Source organism: Tripterygium wilfordii, chromosome 11 (assembly GCF_013401445.1).
Source record: "Tripterygium wilfordii isolate XIE 37 chromosome 11, ASM1340144v1, whole genome shotgun sequence".
In the NCBI taxonomy this organism is placed as follows: domain Eukaryota; kingdom Viridiplantae; phylum Streptophyta; class Magnoliopsida; order Celastrales; family Celastraceae; genus Tripterygium; species Tripterygium wilfordii.
In genome coordinates this window covers 5,178,675-5,194,698 of record NC_052242.1, presented here as the reverse complement: position 1 = coordinate 5,194,698, position 16,024 = coordinate 5,178,675, and the positions used below count along the sequence as shown (strand labels likewise).

The 16,024-nt window shown below is 37.2% G+C and overlaps 2 protein-coding genes across 2 annotated transcripts; one reads left to right on the top strand and one right to left on the bottom strand.

Annotated features, from left to right (window-relative positions):
- The first annotated feature begins 1,167 nt into the window (after positions 1–1,167).
- Positions 1,168–8,901, top strand: LOC120009726 (ATP synthase mitochondrial F1 complex assembly factor 2). The gene is made up of 4 exons (XM_038860415.1): positions 1,168–1,764; positions 2,080–2,254; positions 7,983–8,260; positions 8,403–8,901. Exons 1-4 carry the CDS (start codon positions 1,282–1,284, stop codon positions 8,508–8,510), a joined length of 1,044 nt encoding a protein of 347 aa, XP_038716343.1. The 5' UTR covers positions 1,168–1,281; the 3' UTR covers positions 8,511–8,901.
- A 1,373-nt stretch (positions 8,902–10,274) lies between these two features.
- On the bottom strand, positions 10,275–12,856 carry LOC120008477 (succinate dehydrogenase [ubiquinone] iron-sulfur subunit 2, mitochondrial-like). The gene is made up of 2 exons (XM_038858808.1): positions 12,131–12,856; positions 10,275–10,657 (listed from the first exon to the last, which is right to left on the bottom strand). Exons 1-2 carry the CDS (start codon positions 12,796–12,798, stop codon positions 10,486–10,488), a joined length of 840 nt encoding a protein of 279 aa, XP_038714736.1. The 5' UTR covers positions 12,799–12,856; the 3' UTR covers positions 10,275–10,485.
- Positions 12,857–16,024: the final 3,168 nt, after the last annotated feature.

The window sequence follows — 16,024 nt, the reverse complement described above, 5'->3', positions numbered from 1 at the left end:
GAATTGTTGAGTATAGATATGTTGCTTTTAGACAAAGAGGTATGCATGTTATGGGTTAAAATCCTTCGTACATTCTCTAACCAATTCACATGATCCTGGCTTTGTTCTATAATAAGGCTCTTTGTCGTTGTCTGAATTTTTATTTTAAAAAAGGATAACGCTAATGCACGCTATGATTCGAAGACCTCAAACCAACCAATTCCACATTTAAAGCGGTTTCCTTTTAAAAAAAATTAAACCAAATGTGAATATAAACTGACGACAACAAATTCACATAACGATAACTTAATAAAATGGTTTGGAAAAATAATTGTGCTAAGTAGACATACCAAAACAAAAAAAAAATGTGACTTATTATATGCAAAAGACAACCACCAATTCTTTTACCAAAAAAAGTACAAACTTATACCCCAAAAACTAAATGAAAAAATGAACTAATGCAACAAAACAAACATACATCTATTGATGCTTTGGAACATAATTTCTGAAGCGTGCACAAAATTACATAGCGATTAGGCACTTCATTTTTCATTTACTAAAATGTCAAAACCTCAATTTTAAACCATGGAACCATACAATAAATGAAAATAAAAAACAAATAATGAGTATTACCACAACCTGTCAAATATTTTGAAAAAGTGAAAGTAATAGACAATAACGAATTATACCAACATTCTTTAACCATGGGAACATAATGACAATAATATTTTTATTACCTCACAGTAACATACAGATATATTTAAAAATAAAAAACGTTCGTAGCATGGGTACATGACTAGTGTATATAATGTAGATATATGCGTAGATATACACTAAAGTGTGTATTCGAATCCTACCTATTAAGTCGTGGTTGAACGACAATCACCCATTCATTAGGTCGTGGGTTTGAATCCTACCCCTTTCTTAAATCTCTAATTCAACAAAAAGTGTGTATTTCTATATAATTATAAGTATTATAAAATATAAAATATTTTTAATATATATAATAATTTATTACGTTGAACTCGGTTGAACCATTAAATTTTGAACTTGAAGAATTTTTCGGCTCGATAATGGATCCGGTTTCCAAAAACTTGGATTTGAGGGTTATTTTGTAATTTAAAAGAATTAGAAGCATGTGTTTTTTACTTTTTTACCCCTTCAGTTCATATCACTCGCTCTTCCCCTCAACTGAGCAGTCCACTAATCCCACCATTTCTCTCTTAGAAACCCTAGTCGGGCTTCTATTTATCCATTGGCAGCATTCAATCCCCAAGAATCTCAGAAAGCAAAACTCCAAAAATGGCTTCTTCGCTTATATCCAAAACCCTAAACACCGTCAAAATCCCCAAATTCAGCTCAACCATTGGTTTATCATCATCTTTCACCCGTCATTTCAACTCCACGGCCACCGCCCAACAACAGCCTCAATCTGATGGCCCGTCTTCCTCCTTCACCTTCTCATCAGACGGTGCAGAAACTAGCCCCACCACTACCGAAAACAACAACAGACCTGACGACAGCGTATTTGTTGGGGCACCGAGTTTGAGTCACAAAAGTGAAACAGGGTCGTCTTCGTCTACGGTGACGATGCCAATTTCGTTCATGACGGGGTCTATTGTGGGAAAAAGATTTTATAAGCAGGTGACGACGAGAGTCTCGGAAGATGGGATTGGATGGACGGTGATGCTTGACTATAGGACGCTTAAGACTCCCTCCAAAAGGCCCTTAAAGCTTCCTACTTTGGCACTAGCCAAAGCCATTGCTGCTGAGTGGGAGTACCAGGTGTGTTTATGCCTTCTTTTCTTGGGTTCTCTATATTGGGTTTATAGCATTTTTTCGGTATCAGTAGCTCATTTTTCCACTTGATTAATGTGACAGTTGGTCTACTTTATGTTTTTATTCGATTTTGTTGGGTTCATGACTTGGACATCTTAGGATTAGTGGAAATTGAAATGGGCTACAGACATTGACGTCTTCATCAAATTGCGTGTGCTCTGTAAATTTTTTTTTGAACTTTTATTGAGGTTTGGTTTGCAGATTTGTGACTGAAAATAGTGGAAACTAAGTGATAAAATATTAAAATGTTAATTATTGTAGTTAACAGATGGGATCAGACCATTTACAATGCCACTCATGAGGCTAGCTTGTACTGCACTTGAAAGAGTTCCGCTTACACGGAAGAAGATCATTGAACATCTTCTACAAAAGTTCAATCAGGATTTAGTTTTCTCTCGTGCTCCGGCAGATAATGATCTGACAAGTGGTGTTCATGGTATGTGATTTGTTGCAATTTCTAAGTTCTAACACTCATATTGCATTATTGCCTATTTTTATTTAGTTGGATACTTGGATCTGCAATTTGTCATTGATTTTCCTCTCCGAATTATCTGGTGTACTTCGCAAATGGATGGGTTGAATATGATACTATTCTTCAGAAGAGTTGGCCATATTTCTTGTAATTGTTTATTTCTCGATCATGATTTGGATAAGAAGTTCCAGCTAATTACACAAAATGCTTTCATTTTATAACCTACATACCCCTCGTTTATTACTGTATGGAATTCAAAGTGATAATAGTTCGCGTAAATGAAGAATACATTAACATTAGTATTTTTATTATGTTAATTATTTCAACTTTCTTCTGTGAACATCAATGAGCTATGTCTGGTTTACTATAGCTAGGAAATATTAAGGTCAAAATCCTTTTTCTTGAAGTTCTACCAATTTATTTCTCTCCACTGAACAATCTGTTCCATTAGGCTGTTTACACGGTAGTTAGTTATTAGGAGTTCAATCCTGGTCAATGGGGACGGGGGTATTGTATATATCCTGAATAGCTAGTCCTTGTGTATTTTGGGTTTAGTTCCTGTTAATAGGTTTTAAGGATCCATTAAGTATATATATTTTTACGATTCTGTCTTTTAGAAATTAACTTATGGGTTTTGTGCTCCTCATGGAGGATGTAATGAACAACCAAGATGATTGGGTATGTAAAACGATTCATGTCCCCACTTGCATCTGGCGTATCTAAATATTACTCTAAAACGTGTTGGGGTTTTATCTCACAATCAGAATTTCAACCTTTGGTGCATCTGACAATACTCCTATAATATCATAGATATGTTTAAGCGAGGTTTTTTTTTTTTCCCCATTGTTGTTCTCCAAATGATTCTCTCAAGTTAAATGAGAGAACATTTTCTAGTCACTATAAATTTCTTTGTGTTGTACCCTATCTCATAAGGTCTTTGTTCTTGCTCAAAACTATATTGTTTGTCTTGATGACAAAGGTAATCCCTTTTTTTCCCAAAGAAAGCTAAGGTAATCCTTCCAATATTTGTGATACAAATCTCATCTGTTTTTGCAAGGGTGAATTGGTACTGTTGTTTCATTATCATCATTCGAGCCTTTATTCCAAAATTTGGGGTCGGCTACATGAGTCTATGAGAAAATCAATAGGAAGTCAATACGTTTATTCGTTTCTGCCATTCATTTTTATTTAGGATCATACTTTCATCAACTTCTATTGAAACCGAATCAATTTTTACTACTTCAAGCCATGTTTTTTAGGTCTTTATCTTCATTTCCTACTATCTCCTATACAAATCCTCTCAATTCTTCTCATCACCGCACCTCTATCTCTACGTTGTACATGCCCACACCATCTTAAACGTTTTCTCGCAGCTTATATTTAATTGATGTTACTCGATTACTCCTACGTTATATCTAATAATCTCATTTCATTTCTTATCTTATTTTCTCTTGTGTGGCCACACGTTCAACAAAGCATTCACATTTCTGTTACATGCATTTTTTGATATGTTGTCTCGTTATAGCGTAACACTCAAAACCGTGGGTCGTATGACTGACCTATAGATTTTTTCCTTCTACTTTAAAACTTAAAAGAATCCTTCAGTCGCATACAACTTTAGATGTTCTCCACTTCATCCACCCGTTTTTAATCATATTAGCTACAGCTTCACTAATGCCTTCGTCATCTTTGAAAATCGAGCTAAGATATTTAAAACCTTATTTTTGTTACTTCTTTGTTATCTAATTCAATCGTTTATTCATTCTCTTGTTTACTAAATTTACATTTCATATATTTTGTTTTAGTCCTATTTAATTTAAATAGTCTACATACTAGCCTCTACATTTCAAGTTTTGAGTGAACTCCTAATATTGTCTCATCCACTAGAATCATGGTTGCAAAAATCGCTAGTCGGCCGCTAGGCGGTTCGCGGGGACTAGGGATTAATTGGATTAATCGGGGACTAGTCGGGGATTAATCGGATTAATCATTTTCAGTTTTTTAAATTAAAAAATATATATATACACAATACATATCATATATATGTGTAAAAACACAATATAAATGACATTTCTTAGGAAGGAGGTGGCTGGCCTCTTGAAGAAAGAAATTAAAAGAAAAGGGTTTTAATAAAACAAGGTTTGGACTTTTGAGTTTAGACGTTTCTAAGGTTTAGATTTTTTTTAAAGAAAAAATATTAAGTTTGAATACTAGTCAAAGTTTAAATAATAAAATATTAAGTTCAGGGCTACAATAAAATACTTGACCTATAAAACCAAGATGAGCCCAACATTGTAACATAAGTTGAACAACCCAAATAAATCTAAGCCCAAGATTCATAGAAAAAGAACGATCAAATGAAGGCACGGATGGAGAGAACCAGAAGCTTCCAGAGAACAAGAAGAACATGAAGGAAGCCAAGAAGAGACAGAGAACCAGAAGCTTCAAGAGAACAAGAAGAACGGCACTGATGGAGAGAACCAGAAGCTTCCAGAGAACAAGAAGGAAGCCAAGAAATTCCAGAGAACAAGAAGAACGACACTGATGGAGAGAACCAGAAGCTTCCAGAGAACAAGAAGAACATCAAGGAAGCCAAGAAGAGACAGAGAACTAGAAGCTTCCAGAGAAGAACAAGGAGGAAGCCAAGAAGAGACAGAGAATGAGAATCTTCCAGAGAACAAGAAGGAAGACTAACCTACTATCTGATTTGGTCGTAGATCGTTGGTCCAGTTCGAAGACAAGCAATTGAGACCTCATTCTCCGAAATCAGTCTTAGTCGAGTCCGAGCGAAGCTGGCTTCACGATTCACCGACTAGTCAGTATTTAGTCGAAGAGCCTCGACTAGTCGGGGCTTAATCGGGTCACCGATTAAGTGACCTGATTACCCTCTAGTCGCATCGGCAAGCGCCGATTACCGACTAGTCGCCGACTAGAGGGATTTTTGCAACAATGACTAGAATTATATCATCCACAAACAACATGCACCAAGGTACCTCACATTGGATATGTCGTGTGAGTTCATCCATCACTATAACAAATAAGAACCAGTTTAGTGCCAACCCCTGATGCGAACCTATTGTGATGGAAAACTCCCTTTATAACTTTTTCATTTAGTCCTAGCACTAGCTACAACTCCTATATATCTATATATATCCTTGATAATAGTAATATCACTAATTGAGACTCGTATCTTCTCTAAAAGCGACCACAGTACTTTTCTAGACACACTATCATATGTCTTCTCCAAGTCTACTAAAGGAAGGTATTTTTACTTTCGTCTATATTTTTCTACAACTCCCCTTAATAACGTTATCCTCTCTATCGTGGTGGATCATCCTGGTATAAAATTGATGCGGCACGAGTGGCACTGTGTCATCAAAAACTAAATTGGTTTTTGGATATCGTCGATACCAATCTCAATCTCTGTTCTACAACCGTTCCCCAAAATTTCAATGTGTCTCATAAGCTTGATGCCCTTATAATTATTACAACTTTGGATATCACATTTGTTCTTGTATATAGATAATTAGATACTACAGTGCTTCTCATCCATTCATCAGGCATCCTACGAGTTTTAATAATTTTATTAAATAGTTTAGTTAGGCATACTATAGCTATATCTCTTATGCACTTTCACACTTCAATTGGAATTTCGTTAGGTCCCATGGTTTTACCTCCTTTCATTCTCGTTAAGGCATCCCTCATTTCAATCACTCTAATACGTCCTATATATAAGAGATCCCTAGTTTCAGAGAGATATGAAGATTTTCATTCTCTGTGGCCGCCATTAAGCAGCTCATTAAAGACTAAAGTAATTTCTCCACGTCTCGTTAATTTTACGTCTTTCACCAAAACTCTATCATCTATATCTTGGATATATTTTTCATGATTTAGGTCTCTAGTTTTAATTTCTTGTGTTTTCTAGCTTATAAATATCTTTTTCTCCATATCTTGTATCTAACTTGTTATATAACTCTGTATATGCTTTATGACGTGTCTATGCTATATATCTTTTTCTCTATTTCTCCATATCTTGTATCTAACTTGTTATATGACTCAGTATATGCTTTATGGTGTGTCTCTCCTATAATCTTAGCTTCTTTTTTGGCTACTTTGTACATTTCATAACTTTTCTCGTCTCTACCATTAAACAACTTCCTGTAACACTCTCTCTTGGTCCTAATTGTTTTTTTTTTTCACATCGACAGACTACATTCCACCACCATATTTCTTTGTCTTTAGGTAATAGTGCTTTTCGACTCGCCAACAACCTTTTTTGCTATTTGTTTGATCAAAGCTGCCGTCTCTCCCCACATAGTGTTTGTTTTCCCAACTAAACCGCAATTTTCTCTCTGAAGTAATTTATCGCTAAAAGCTATCTACTTATTCCCTTTTAGATTCCACCACCTAATTTTATCGATTGTGCCACTCTACTTTTTCTAGGCCATTTCTCCAAACATATGTTCACCACTGACCACTATCATTCCATGTCGTGTGGTTAGACTAGCCCATGAAATTACTTTACAACCTTTACATAGTCTTACATATCTAGCTAGAGTTATGCTCTCTCCTAAAGGTAATTGAATGTGATTCTCTTTTTAAACCAGGTATTTACTAGACACAAGTCATATGACACCACGCACTCTATAATAGTTTGTCCAGACTCATTTATATCCCCAAATCTATACACCCAATGTACACATCAAAGTTTCCACTCTCTCTCCTTACATATCCATTTAAAACTCCTAAAAATATTTTCTCCCTACTTGGAATGCGTTGAACAATCTTATTGAGGTCCTCCCAAAATTGGTATGGAGGGTGTAAGCACTTTTGACATTAATTATCTCTTTTTGTAGCACCCTTTTGTCATTAAGATCCTATCTTTGTTTCTTTTTATGTCTAAATCTTTTAGGTCACTATCTATTACTATACCTACACCATTTCTATTTCTATCCATTCCAGTGCTTTATAATTTATAACCTGTGTTTTTCAATCTCTAGATTTTTCACCCACCAATTTAGTCTTCTGTAGACACATTATGTTACACTACGTCTAATCATGATATCAATTAACTCAGTTAATATGCTTGTAAGTGACCCTATGTTCCAATTACCTATCATAATCCTATAATCATGGACTAGCTTCTTTACCCCCACCTGTCCCTAGCCGGAGAACCCTTGCCTATATCTCACCACATTCGGGGCCGATGCAGCGTCGCATGTAGGGGATGCCTTGGCATGCCCTCGCTCATTTATCACTAAACTTGGGTTTGTTACAGCATGTTGCTAAGGTAGTTCATGCCAACGCTCGCTCATTTATCACTGCACCCAGATTCCGATGTAATGCATCATGCGCAGGGAACGCCCAAGTGAATATCTTATTTTGATGTTCATAGGTTTGGTGAAGTTTTATGTTGGTACCTACAACAACCCTCTTATTTTGCCCAGGCTTGGGACCAGCTGCAAACGCAATCGGAGTTGATTGGTAATGTTTAGTGCAAAAAAAATGCCTTTTCTACTTGAGCTCTTGGTAGGCATTAATCTTTGTCCCTTTTAGATAGATGGTTATAATTAACTTAAAATGGTCCTTGAATGCGTGCAGATCGCCAAATGTCTTGAGCACTTGGTAGGCATTGATCTTTATCCGCTTTTGGATGGTTAACTAACTTAAAATGGTCCTTGAATGTGTGCAGATCGGCAAGTGGAGAAAATTGATCCTTTACTTGATTGGGTGAAGTCTGAGTTTGGCTTTAAACCCTTAGTGTACTCCAGCTTTTTTGGTGGCAAGCAGGAGGAAGGTCTTGTTAATGCCGTACAAAATGTTCTGGAGAAAACTGATGACTGTGAATTGGCAGCAATTGATGCAATTGCAGCGTCAGCACACTCTCTGGTCATTGCTATTGGAATCTTTCGTGGGAAATTGGAGATTGAAGAAGCGATTGAGTTGATTAGACTAGAAGAAGATTTGCAGGTTTGTCTCATTAATTTAACAACCTCAACTCAACTAAAAGACAGACATTTTACTCTTTTTTTTGGGACTTGGAATACTTCTATTTAAACAAAACATGTAAATACTGCTTTTGAGGCTTGTGTGGCTGTTTGTTTCTTCACAGGTGGATAGATGGGGTTTAGTCGAAGGTGGTCATGATCTTGATATTGCTGATCTCGGAGTACAAATATCCTCTGCAGCTGCATTCCTTGGCCTTTCAAGGAGGATCTAATCTCTGCCTCCCCGGGTATTTTGCAACTGTTGGCTTGATAAAGTTAAGTAGGATCCATCTTACTCATATGTTGTAGATTTGTAGAATTCCAAATTATTTGCGAGGCTCATCAAGTGTGGTTGATCTGATACGTTTGGTGATGACGAAATAATGAGTGATTCCATATAGATTTCCATTGGAATCCGGTTTTTGGGTTTTGTATTCAATAGAATTCAATGCCAGAATTTATGATGGCCTTCTATAGAGCATTTTGGCTTGTGGCAATTACTATTTATTTGCCTTGAATAATTTTGTTTTTATATCTACCTTGAGACGAGCCAAGTCTATAGAAACCTGATAATCAGGAAAAAAGGACTTGGAATTTAAAATGCTCATATGTTTCTCTGCGCTACTATCCATTTCGTTGCCATCCTTTATGTTCAATTACTAGAAGTACATACTTTAGTCAATCAAGATACATACGTTTTGTAAAATATGTGGTGTTTAGTATCAATCTCTGTGGCAGATCATGCAACTCAACGTTCATGGCAGCATAGCACGCATAATGGTGGCTGTTGCTCTATGTCACAGTCGCAGCAAGCCGTATCGCAATCATTGTTGCACCCTGTAAAAGAACTCAAATGGCATTTACCTCTTGATGCCAGATGCAAAGTTCATCAAAAGCTGCTTAAAAGTTGTATGAACTGTTGTATATGTGCTCATACATGTAGATTTGTTTGTGAATGTCCTATGGTTACTGTATATGTATATATGCATGCAGTTGTATATGAATGCATCATCAATACCAACTGGACCATAATGCTCAACTTTTGTTGAAATACCTCACCTGTTATTGTAACATACTGAGGTGGTTCAAGTTCTGCAGGGCTTAAGATGAGGGGAGTGTGAGTCGCAGCAACAACAAAATGGGTTCTAACCTCTGTCAATGCCACCAGAACAAATATGCAAGCCACTGCCAACAGCTTCATCTCAAGCAGAGTAGTAGAAGAAAAAGCTGTTTCTGTAGGTGAAGTCCGATCGGTAGCTCCTGTTTTATAGAGACAAAGATACATCAGTTCAAGTTTACCATGAGAAACCTAACCAATTATGTTAAAGACTTGGAAACTTTGAATATATCCAACACATGTCGATGACTCCACGAGGAAAATATTCTATGGTGGTTTAAGGGTTGAGAGATTTAATTTGCAGTAGGCCTAGAAGGTATGTGACCCTTTCTGGGAATATAAAAACAGCCATGACAAGTACACGGGGATCGTATATATAAATACGATTGTAATCCTATCATCAGTCATTGCACAATTGCTGAGAGGATTTCATTGAATAAATGTCATGACAATGATATGAGAGGCTAGACATCCTGGCTTATCTCACTATTTTTTTCCAAAAAAATTAGGATGAAAAAAATAAAATTAGGATTGCTTTTATAAAGGTGTCGAAAAAAATCCTAGAAACCGAACCAATCATCAAACAGATCCATCGGTCGGTTCTAAAAAAGATTATTTAGAACTAACCAATTGATCGGTTAAATTCATGTAAAAAAATCGGGAAAAACGACTTTATTACAGAAGATTTGTTGTGATATTCACTCAAGCAAAAGAATGTGTCAGGTTTTTCATATCTCCACACACAAGACCTTCAAACTTGACCAGACAACTGATATTTCAAGATTTTGACCAGTAAATACGTGATTCACAATTCATAGTTAAATAAATACTCTAAAATGAACAAAGCTAAAGCAGAAGAGAACCATAGCCGAAGATAATATAGACCCAAACAAATTCTATCAACATTTATTAGGTAAAAATGGCAACATGTTATAATCTTCAACTGTAAGGTATACATGGGATGGCTGATACAGTAAGTGCACAATTATTAAAACAAATTATGTAGTTGACTAGTCCTCAAAAAAAATTCCAGAATAACTGGTCAGAGGCATCACCATGCTTCACAAAATTCGAAACCTAAATTCCGCTCCCTAGCTGGAAGGCTGTAGCTTCTTGATATGTGTTATTTGCTTCCCAGGATTCAAACCCTTTGGGCAGGCACGGGCACAATTCAATATAGTATGGCAGCGGTAAAGCTTAAACTCGTCATTTATCGCTTCCAGTCGCTCCTCAGTATATTCATCACGGCTATCACTAATCCACCTGCATTTTAACCAGCAAAGTTTAGGACAACTTTTTTTCTTTTAGTTTCTAATATGAACACAATACAAGCCGGACAAAAAGAAAAATCCAAACAAGAGTAGAAGCCATGCCCAAGAGTGCGAACTAAACTATTCTTAAGAGCTGAAAGAATGATTCCAGGTGAAATTAGCATCGAAAGCCAAGGTACGCGGTAATCAATCTCATTGAACAATTATTTTCAGAAAGCAAAAATCTAATAGATAAAGCAAGTTAATCAAATCCTCATCATCTACATGCCCCTCACCCACACTTTTCCTACAAATCGGACACTTTCTTAGAGTACCAAATGATCACATAATGACTTATTTGTCAGTTAAAAGTTGATGAATGACGAACAAGTAAATGAAAAAAATGACCTGGTGCAAGTATAAACTTCAAACATAAATTCTACCAGTCCTGTTGCAAGTGCAATTAGCTATTTATATTAGTAGATAGAGTTGGGACTGCAGGATCATCTGGGTGGAACACAAGCAGAGTTCCACCGTCGTGGCCTCATACAAATAACTACAAGTAACAATAAGTGGAATGCATATGACCCAAATAAATCTCATAAATTATTAAGATCAACAAGTAACAATAAATTGAATGAAAATGACCCAAATAAATCTCATAAATTATTAAAATCAACCTTTGTAATACATTTTCATCAATAAAGTTTCAATTTATAGGGGCTTGAATCTTTCTTACAATCTCATGGCTAAGGACTGAGAAGCAGAGCAATATTCCCAGTGCACAAATCATGAGGTTATCATTTTAGTTTTGCCAGTTTTTTTTTCCCCCTGAGAAAATGAACTGGAATACAGTACAATTCCAATTACAGATATAATTATGTTCACAAATAGATTAAGGTTTCCAGTATGCCTAAATAAACCAAGAAGACCACCTTCTCAGATGACATTGAATTGTTCCAGAGAAGAAGAAGCTATGAAGTAATTGAAGAAAATACTAAATAAAGCTCATAAAAAATAGTCAAATAGAAGTATGAGATAATTGCTTAACAAGCAGAGTCTAGATCACTTCTCCAGCATAATATAGGATAGAATATAAGGAATAGAACAATATACATGTCGAAGGATGACACCAAGAGAATTCGTACACGGATGCAAAGCCAGTATCAATCAAGAAAGATATTAACTTCCACCACTAACATCATCTCCTTAACATTCACTTCAATGAAGTAAACTGAAGTACAGAACTCATAAAAATCCAAACCCTTTAACCATTCAATATATTGCCCATTAATATCAATTCAAAAATTAACCTAACACTCACAATAAAGAATATCAACGAAATCAATAAATTAAGAGAAACATAATACTGATCGTCCCCAATCACCAAGCACGCACCAAAACCGGAAAAATCAAGCATACCTATGGATCACTGATGCAAAGCGAAATCAGTTGGAGACTTCAAAAAAATGGATATAAGTATTACCTATTTGCGTGGAGCAGAGCAGCGGGACCAAGGTAGGACTCAGGGTTCCACCAGTAACTGGGGCAGGATGTGCTACAGCAAGCACAGAGGATACACTCATACATTCCATCAAGCTTGGCCCTATCTTTCTTGCTCTGTGGGATCTCCTTCCCAGGATTTGGCGCCGGACTCTTCCTCTTAAGCCACGGCTCGATGCTTTTGTACTGATTGTAGAAATTAGTCATATCTACCACCAGATCCTTAATCACGAACATATGCGGCAACGGCGTGATCATCGTTTCCTTACCCGACGGGATCTTGGTGAGGCAAGCGAGACCATTACAGCCGTCGATGTTCATAGCACATGAGCCACAGATTCCCTCACGGCACGATCGACGGAAAGTTATGGTCGGGTCGATCTCGTTCTTGATCTTGATAAGCGCGTCAAGGACCATAGGCCCACACTCCTTGAGATCGATCTGGTAGTCCTGAAGCTGGGGTTTGGAAGGGTTGTCCGGGTTCCATCTGTAGATTTGGAACGTCTTGAGATTCGTGCTCGGACGAGCTTTCAGCTCCACCTGCTGGGCCTCGGCTTCGGAGGCGTGGAGGCGAACCGTCAAAAGTCTCGACGCCGACAATATTGAGTTTCTGGAGATCGAAATTCCTCGTCGGAGCAGACCAGTCGCCATGATTGTGTTCGATAGGAGGAACAGACGCGAGACGGAACGGCCGACTGTTTGTGAAATGATAGTGTACGATGATGAAGAGGATACGTAGAAAATGACTAAAATGGGTACGGGACTTATAAGGCGGAGAGGGGTAATTTGGGTGTTCGTAGTGAAGGAATTAGAGGGCAAAATGGTGTTTACGTTGAGTTTAATTTGATACCGTGGATTAGTTGGGCTTTGACTAATTTTGGATGGGATTTGGTGACGTGGCATGTTCTGATCTGTTAACCACTAAAGATTAGTGTTCTATGATTCTCTAGGCCTGTGCCAGCCATGGGACCAGCCATTCAATGGGAATTGCATGGCATAATTGGCTGAGAAAGGCAGCGAATGAAATACATCCAGTTTTTTAGCCATTTGGCGAGGATTTTCTGTTCTCTTCTCTGTTGGAAAAAACGTGCATGCATATAATTAATTAATTAACAATAACAATAACAATAACAAATTACATACATAAACAATATCATATATTGATCAAACAATATCACATACCATAACAATAACAAATTACATGCATTAACAATATCATATATTGATCAAAACAGAATCACAAGAATAAAAACTGGAATTAAAATACCAAAACCGAAATTAGATGAGGGAGCGAGGTACGCTAATGCGAATCTCCTTAAAGTGAATTTGCTCTTACCTCTTGGTGTTTAGCAACTCCGAGCAATCACCTCCCAAGATACAACGCTACTTTCACCACCTTGTTAGTGACACTCCAAAACATGTAATACAATCGAACCAAGTAAGAATAACACTCTCAGACTAGAATTTTGGCAGAGTTTCAACGGGGGAGAAAGAAAGGAATTTCGTGGCAACAGAGGAAAAAAGAGAATTTCGTATGTCTCAAATGAAGCTACATGTCTCCTTATATAAGAGCTGGAGCAACCAATTGCCTAGAAAAATCAGAGAGTAGTTGTTGATTTTCTGGGCACAACCACTTGACCACTTTACCAGGAACTGCCCACTGATATGGTGGGCATGATCCTTGACCCAGTTGCAGCCCATGATTTCGGGCCTGACTAGAGACTAAGTCTCCTGTCCAAATGCAATGTATCTGGGTGTTGGGCTTGTAACAAAGTGCAAAAAATTTAAGATATGATTGGACTGGGTCTAATCACAAGTCCATCACGCGTGATCGAACCGAACCGAACTGAACCGAATCTGACAGATGGCGGTGGCGGCGCGCGTGTGTTTAATCAAAGCCCATAATGTGGAGCCTCTCACTCCTACAAAAGCTTGGGTACCCTTCGGCCCAAAGTCTTACTTCAACACTTGAGCTTATAAACTACACATCCACATGGTATTTTTCCAATGTGGGATTTCCATACACACACTTATTACACTATGTTCACCATGCTTATCATGGTCACTTTGGAGTCTTTTTACATTCAACCGAAAAATGATTTGGTCACACTAATTGCTCCAATTTATTGTCCTTATAACAAGGATCAATTGCCCATAAATTTCATTCAATAATTATTATTGAGCTTTCAATTAATAATGGTCAAACTATAGTTGATCATCATTTTCCAACAATCCCCTACATTGAATGTGAACAGATGACTGACACGAGAATACGTCTGAGAGTGTAGTAGAATCAATACTGCATCGAGATAGGTAGCTTTTGGCTTTAAACCTCCCCTAGTGAAAATCCATCGGACTTACTTAACTAGTTAGTGGACTGACGCCTTGAACTGCCAGTTGTTTGTGTAAGCCTAGTCAACAGACTTCACACAACACTGATCCAATTCATAATTGGTTGTAGGTTGTGTTCATTATTTCGGCCATGAACTTCTTGGGTTCAATGAGTGCTTAAGAAAGTATCGCCTTAAAATACTTTCATAGAGCCGACCATACTCTTCACTCACATAGGTGATTTCTTATCAGGAGTATCCTCTAATACTCCACTTGTTTATCACAAGATATAGTAATCATTAAAAGCATAGCTTAGCCTTATACACACATTCTAGCAGCACGTTGTGCATCTTAGGGATGGGTTGGAGTAAAACTCCGTACTGCTCACATTTAAGTTACACCCAACTTGTGTTGTCCTATTGAACCTAGTCCCTGGGATCTCCAATCGCTAGGTTAGGTTTCCATCAAGGTAACTTATTCAATCAAGGCTTTCAATCCCATCCCCCTCGAAGTGCAGTCTATTTGCTCTCTACTGAACCCCTTAGTAAACGGATCCACTAAATTGTCTTTAGACTTCACAAAGTCTATGGAAATTATTCCATTTGAGAGCAATTGCCTAATGGTATTATGTCTACGACGAATATGTCTAGACTTACCATTATATATCATATTTTGTGCCCTTGCAATTGCAGCTTGATTATCACAGTGAATGCAAATTGCAAGCACGAGTTTCGGCCATATTGGAATATCCTCTACAAAGTGAGGAAGCCACTCTGCTTCTTCACCAGCTTTATCAAAAGAGATGAACTCTGATTCTATCATTGATCATGCTATGCACGTCTGTTTTGAGGATTTCCAAGATACTGTCGCACCCCCTAGGGTGACTACATAGCCGCTAGTTGACTTCGACTCCTCGAAATCTGAAATCCAATTAGCATCACTATATCCTTCTAGAACAGCTGGGTATTTACCATAATGCAAAGCATTCTCCTTGGTTTTATTCAAATACCCTAATACTCTTAATAGAGCTTTTCAATGCTCATGTCCAGGATTGCTTGTGTACCTGCTCAGTTTACTGACAGAGTACGCAATGTCTGGCCTCGTGCAGTTCATAATATACATGAGACTGCCTATAACTCGAGAGTATTCCAAACTGTTCAATACAGTTACCAGTGTTTTTATGTAAGATTAGATGAGGGAGAAAAGGATTATTAGCATTCTTGATGTCATGTCCTTTAAACCTTTCAATCACTTTCTCAATATAATGTGATTGAGATAAAGCTAGGCTTTATGAATTTCTGGAAATTTTAATATCTAGTATCACATCAGCTTCACCCAAGTCTTTCATATCAAAATTCTTTGATAGCATTTTCTTGATACTATTGATTATCTCAATATTACGTCCAAGAATTAGCATATCATCGATGTATAGACAAACGATTACACATTCATCGTTAACGACTTTGGTGTAAACATATTTGTCACACTCATTGATTTGGAATCCGTTCCGAATCATCACTTGGTCAAATTTCTCATGCCATTGTTT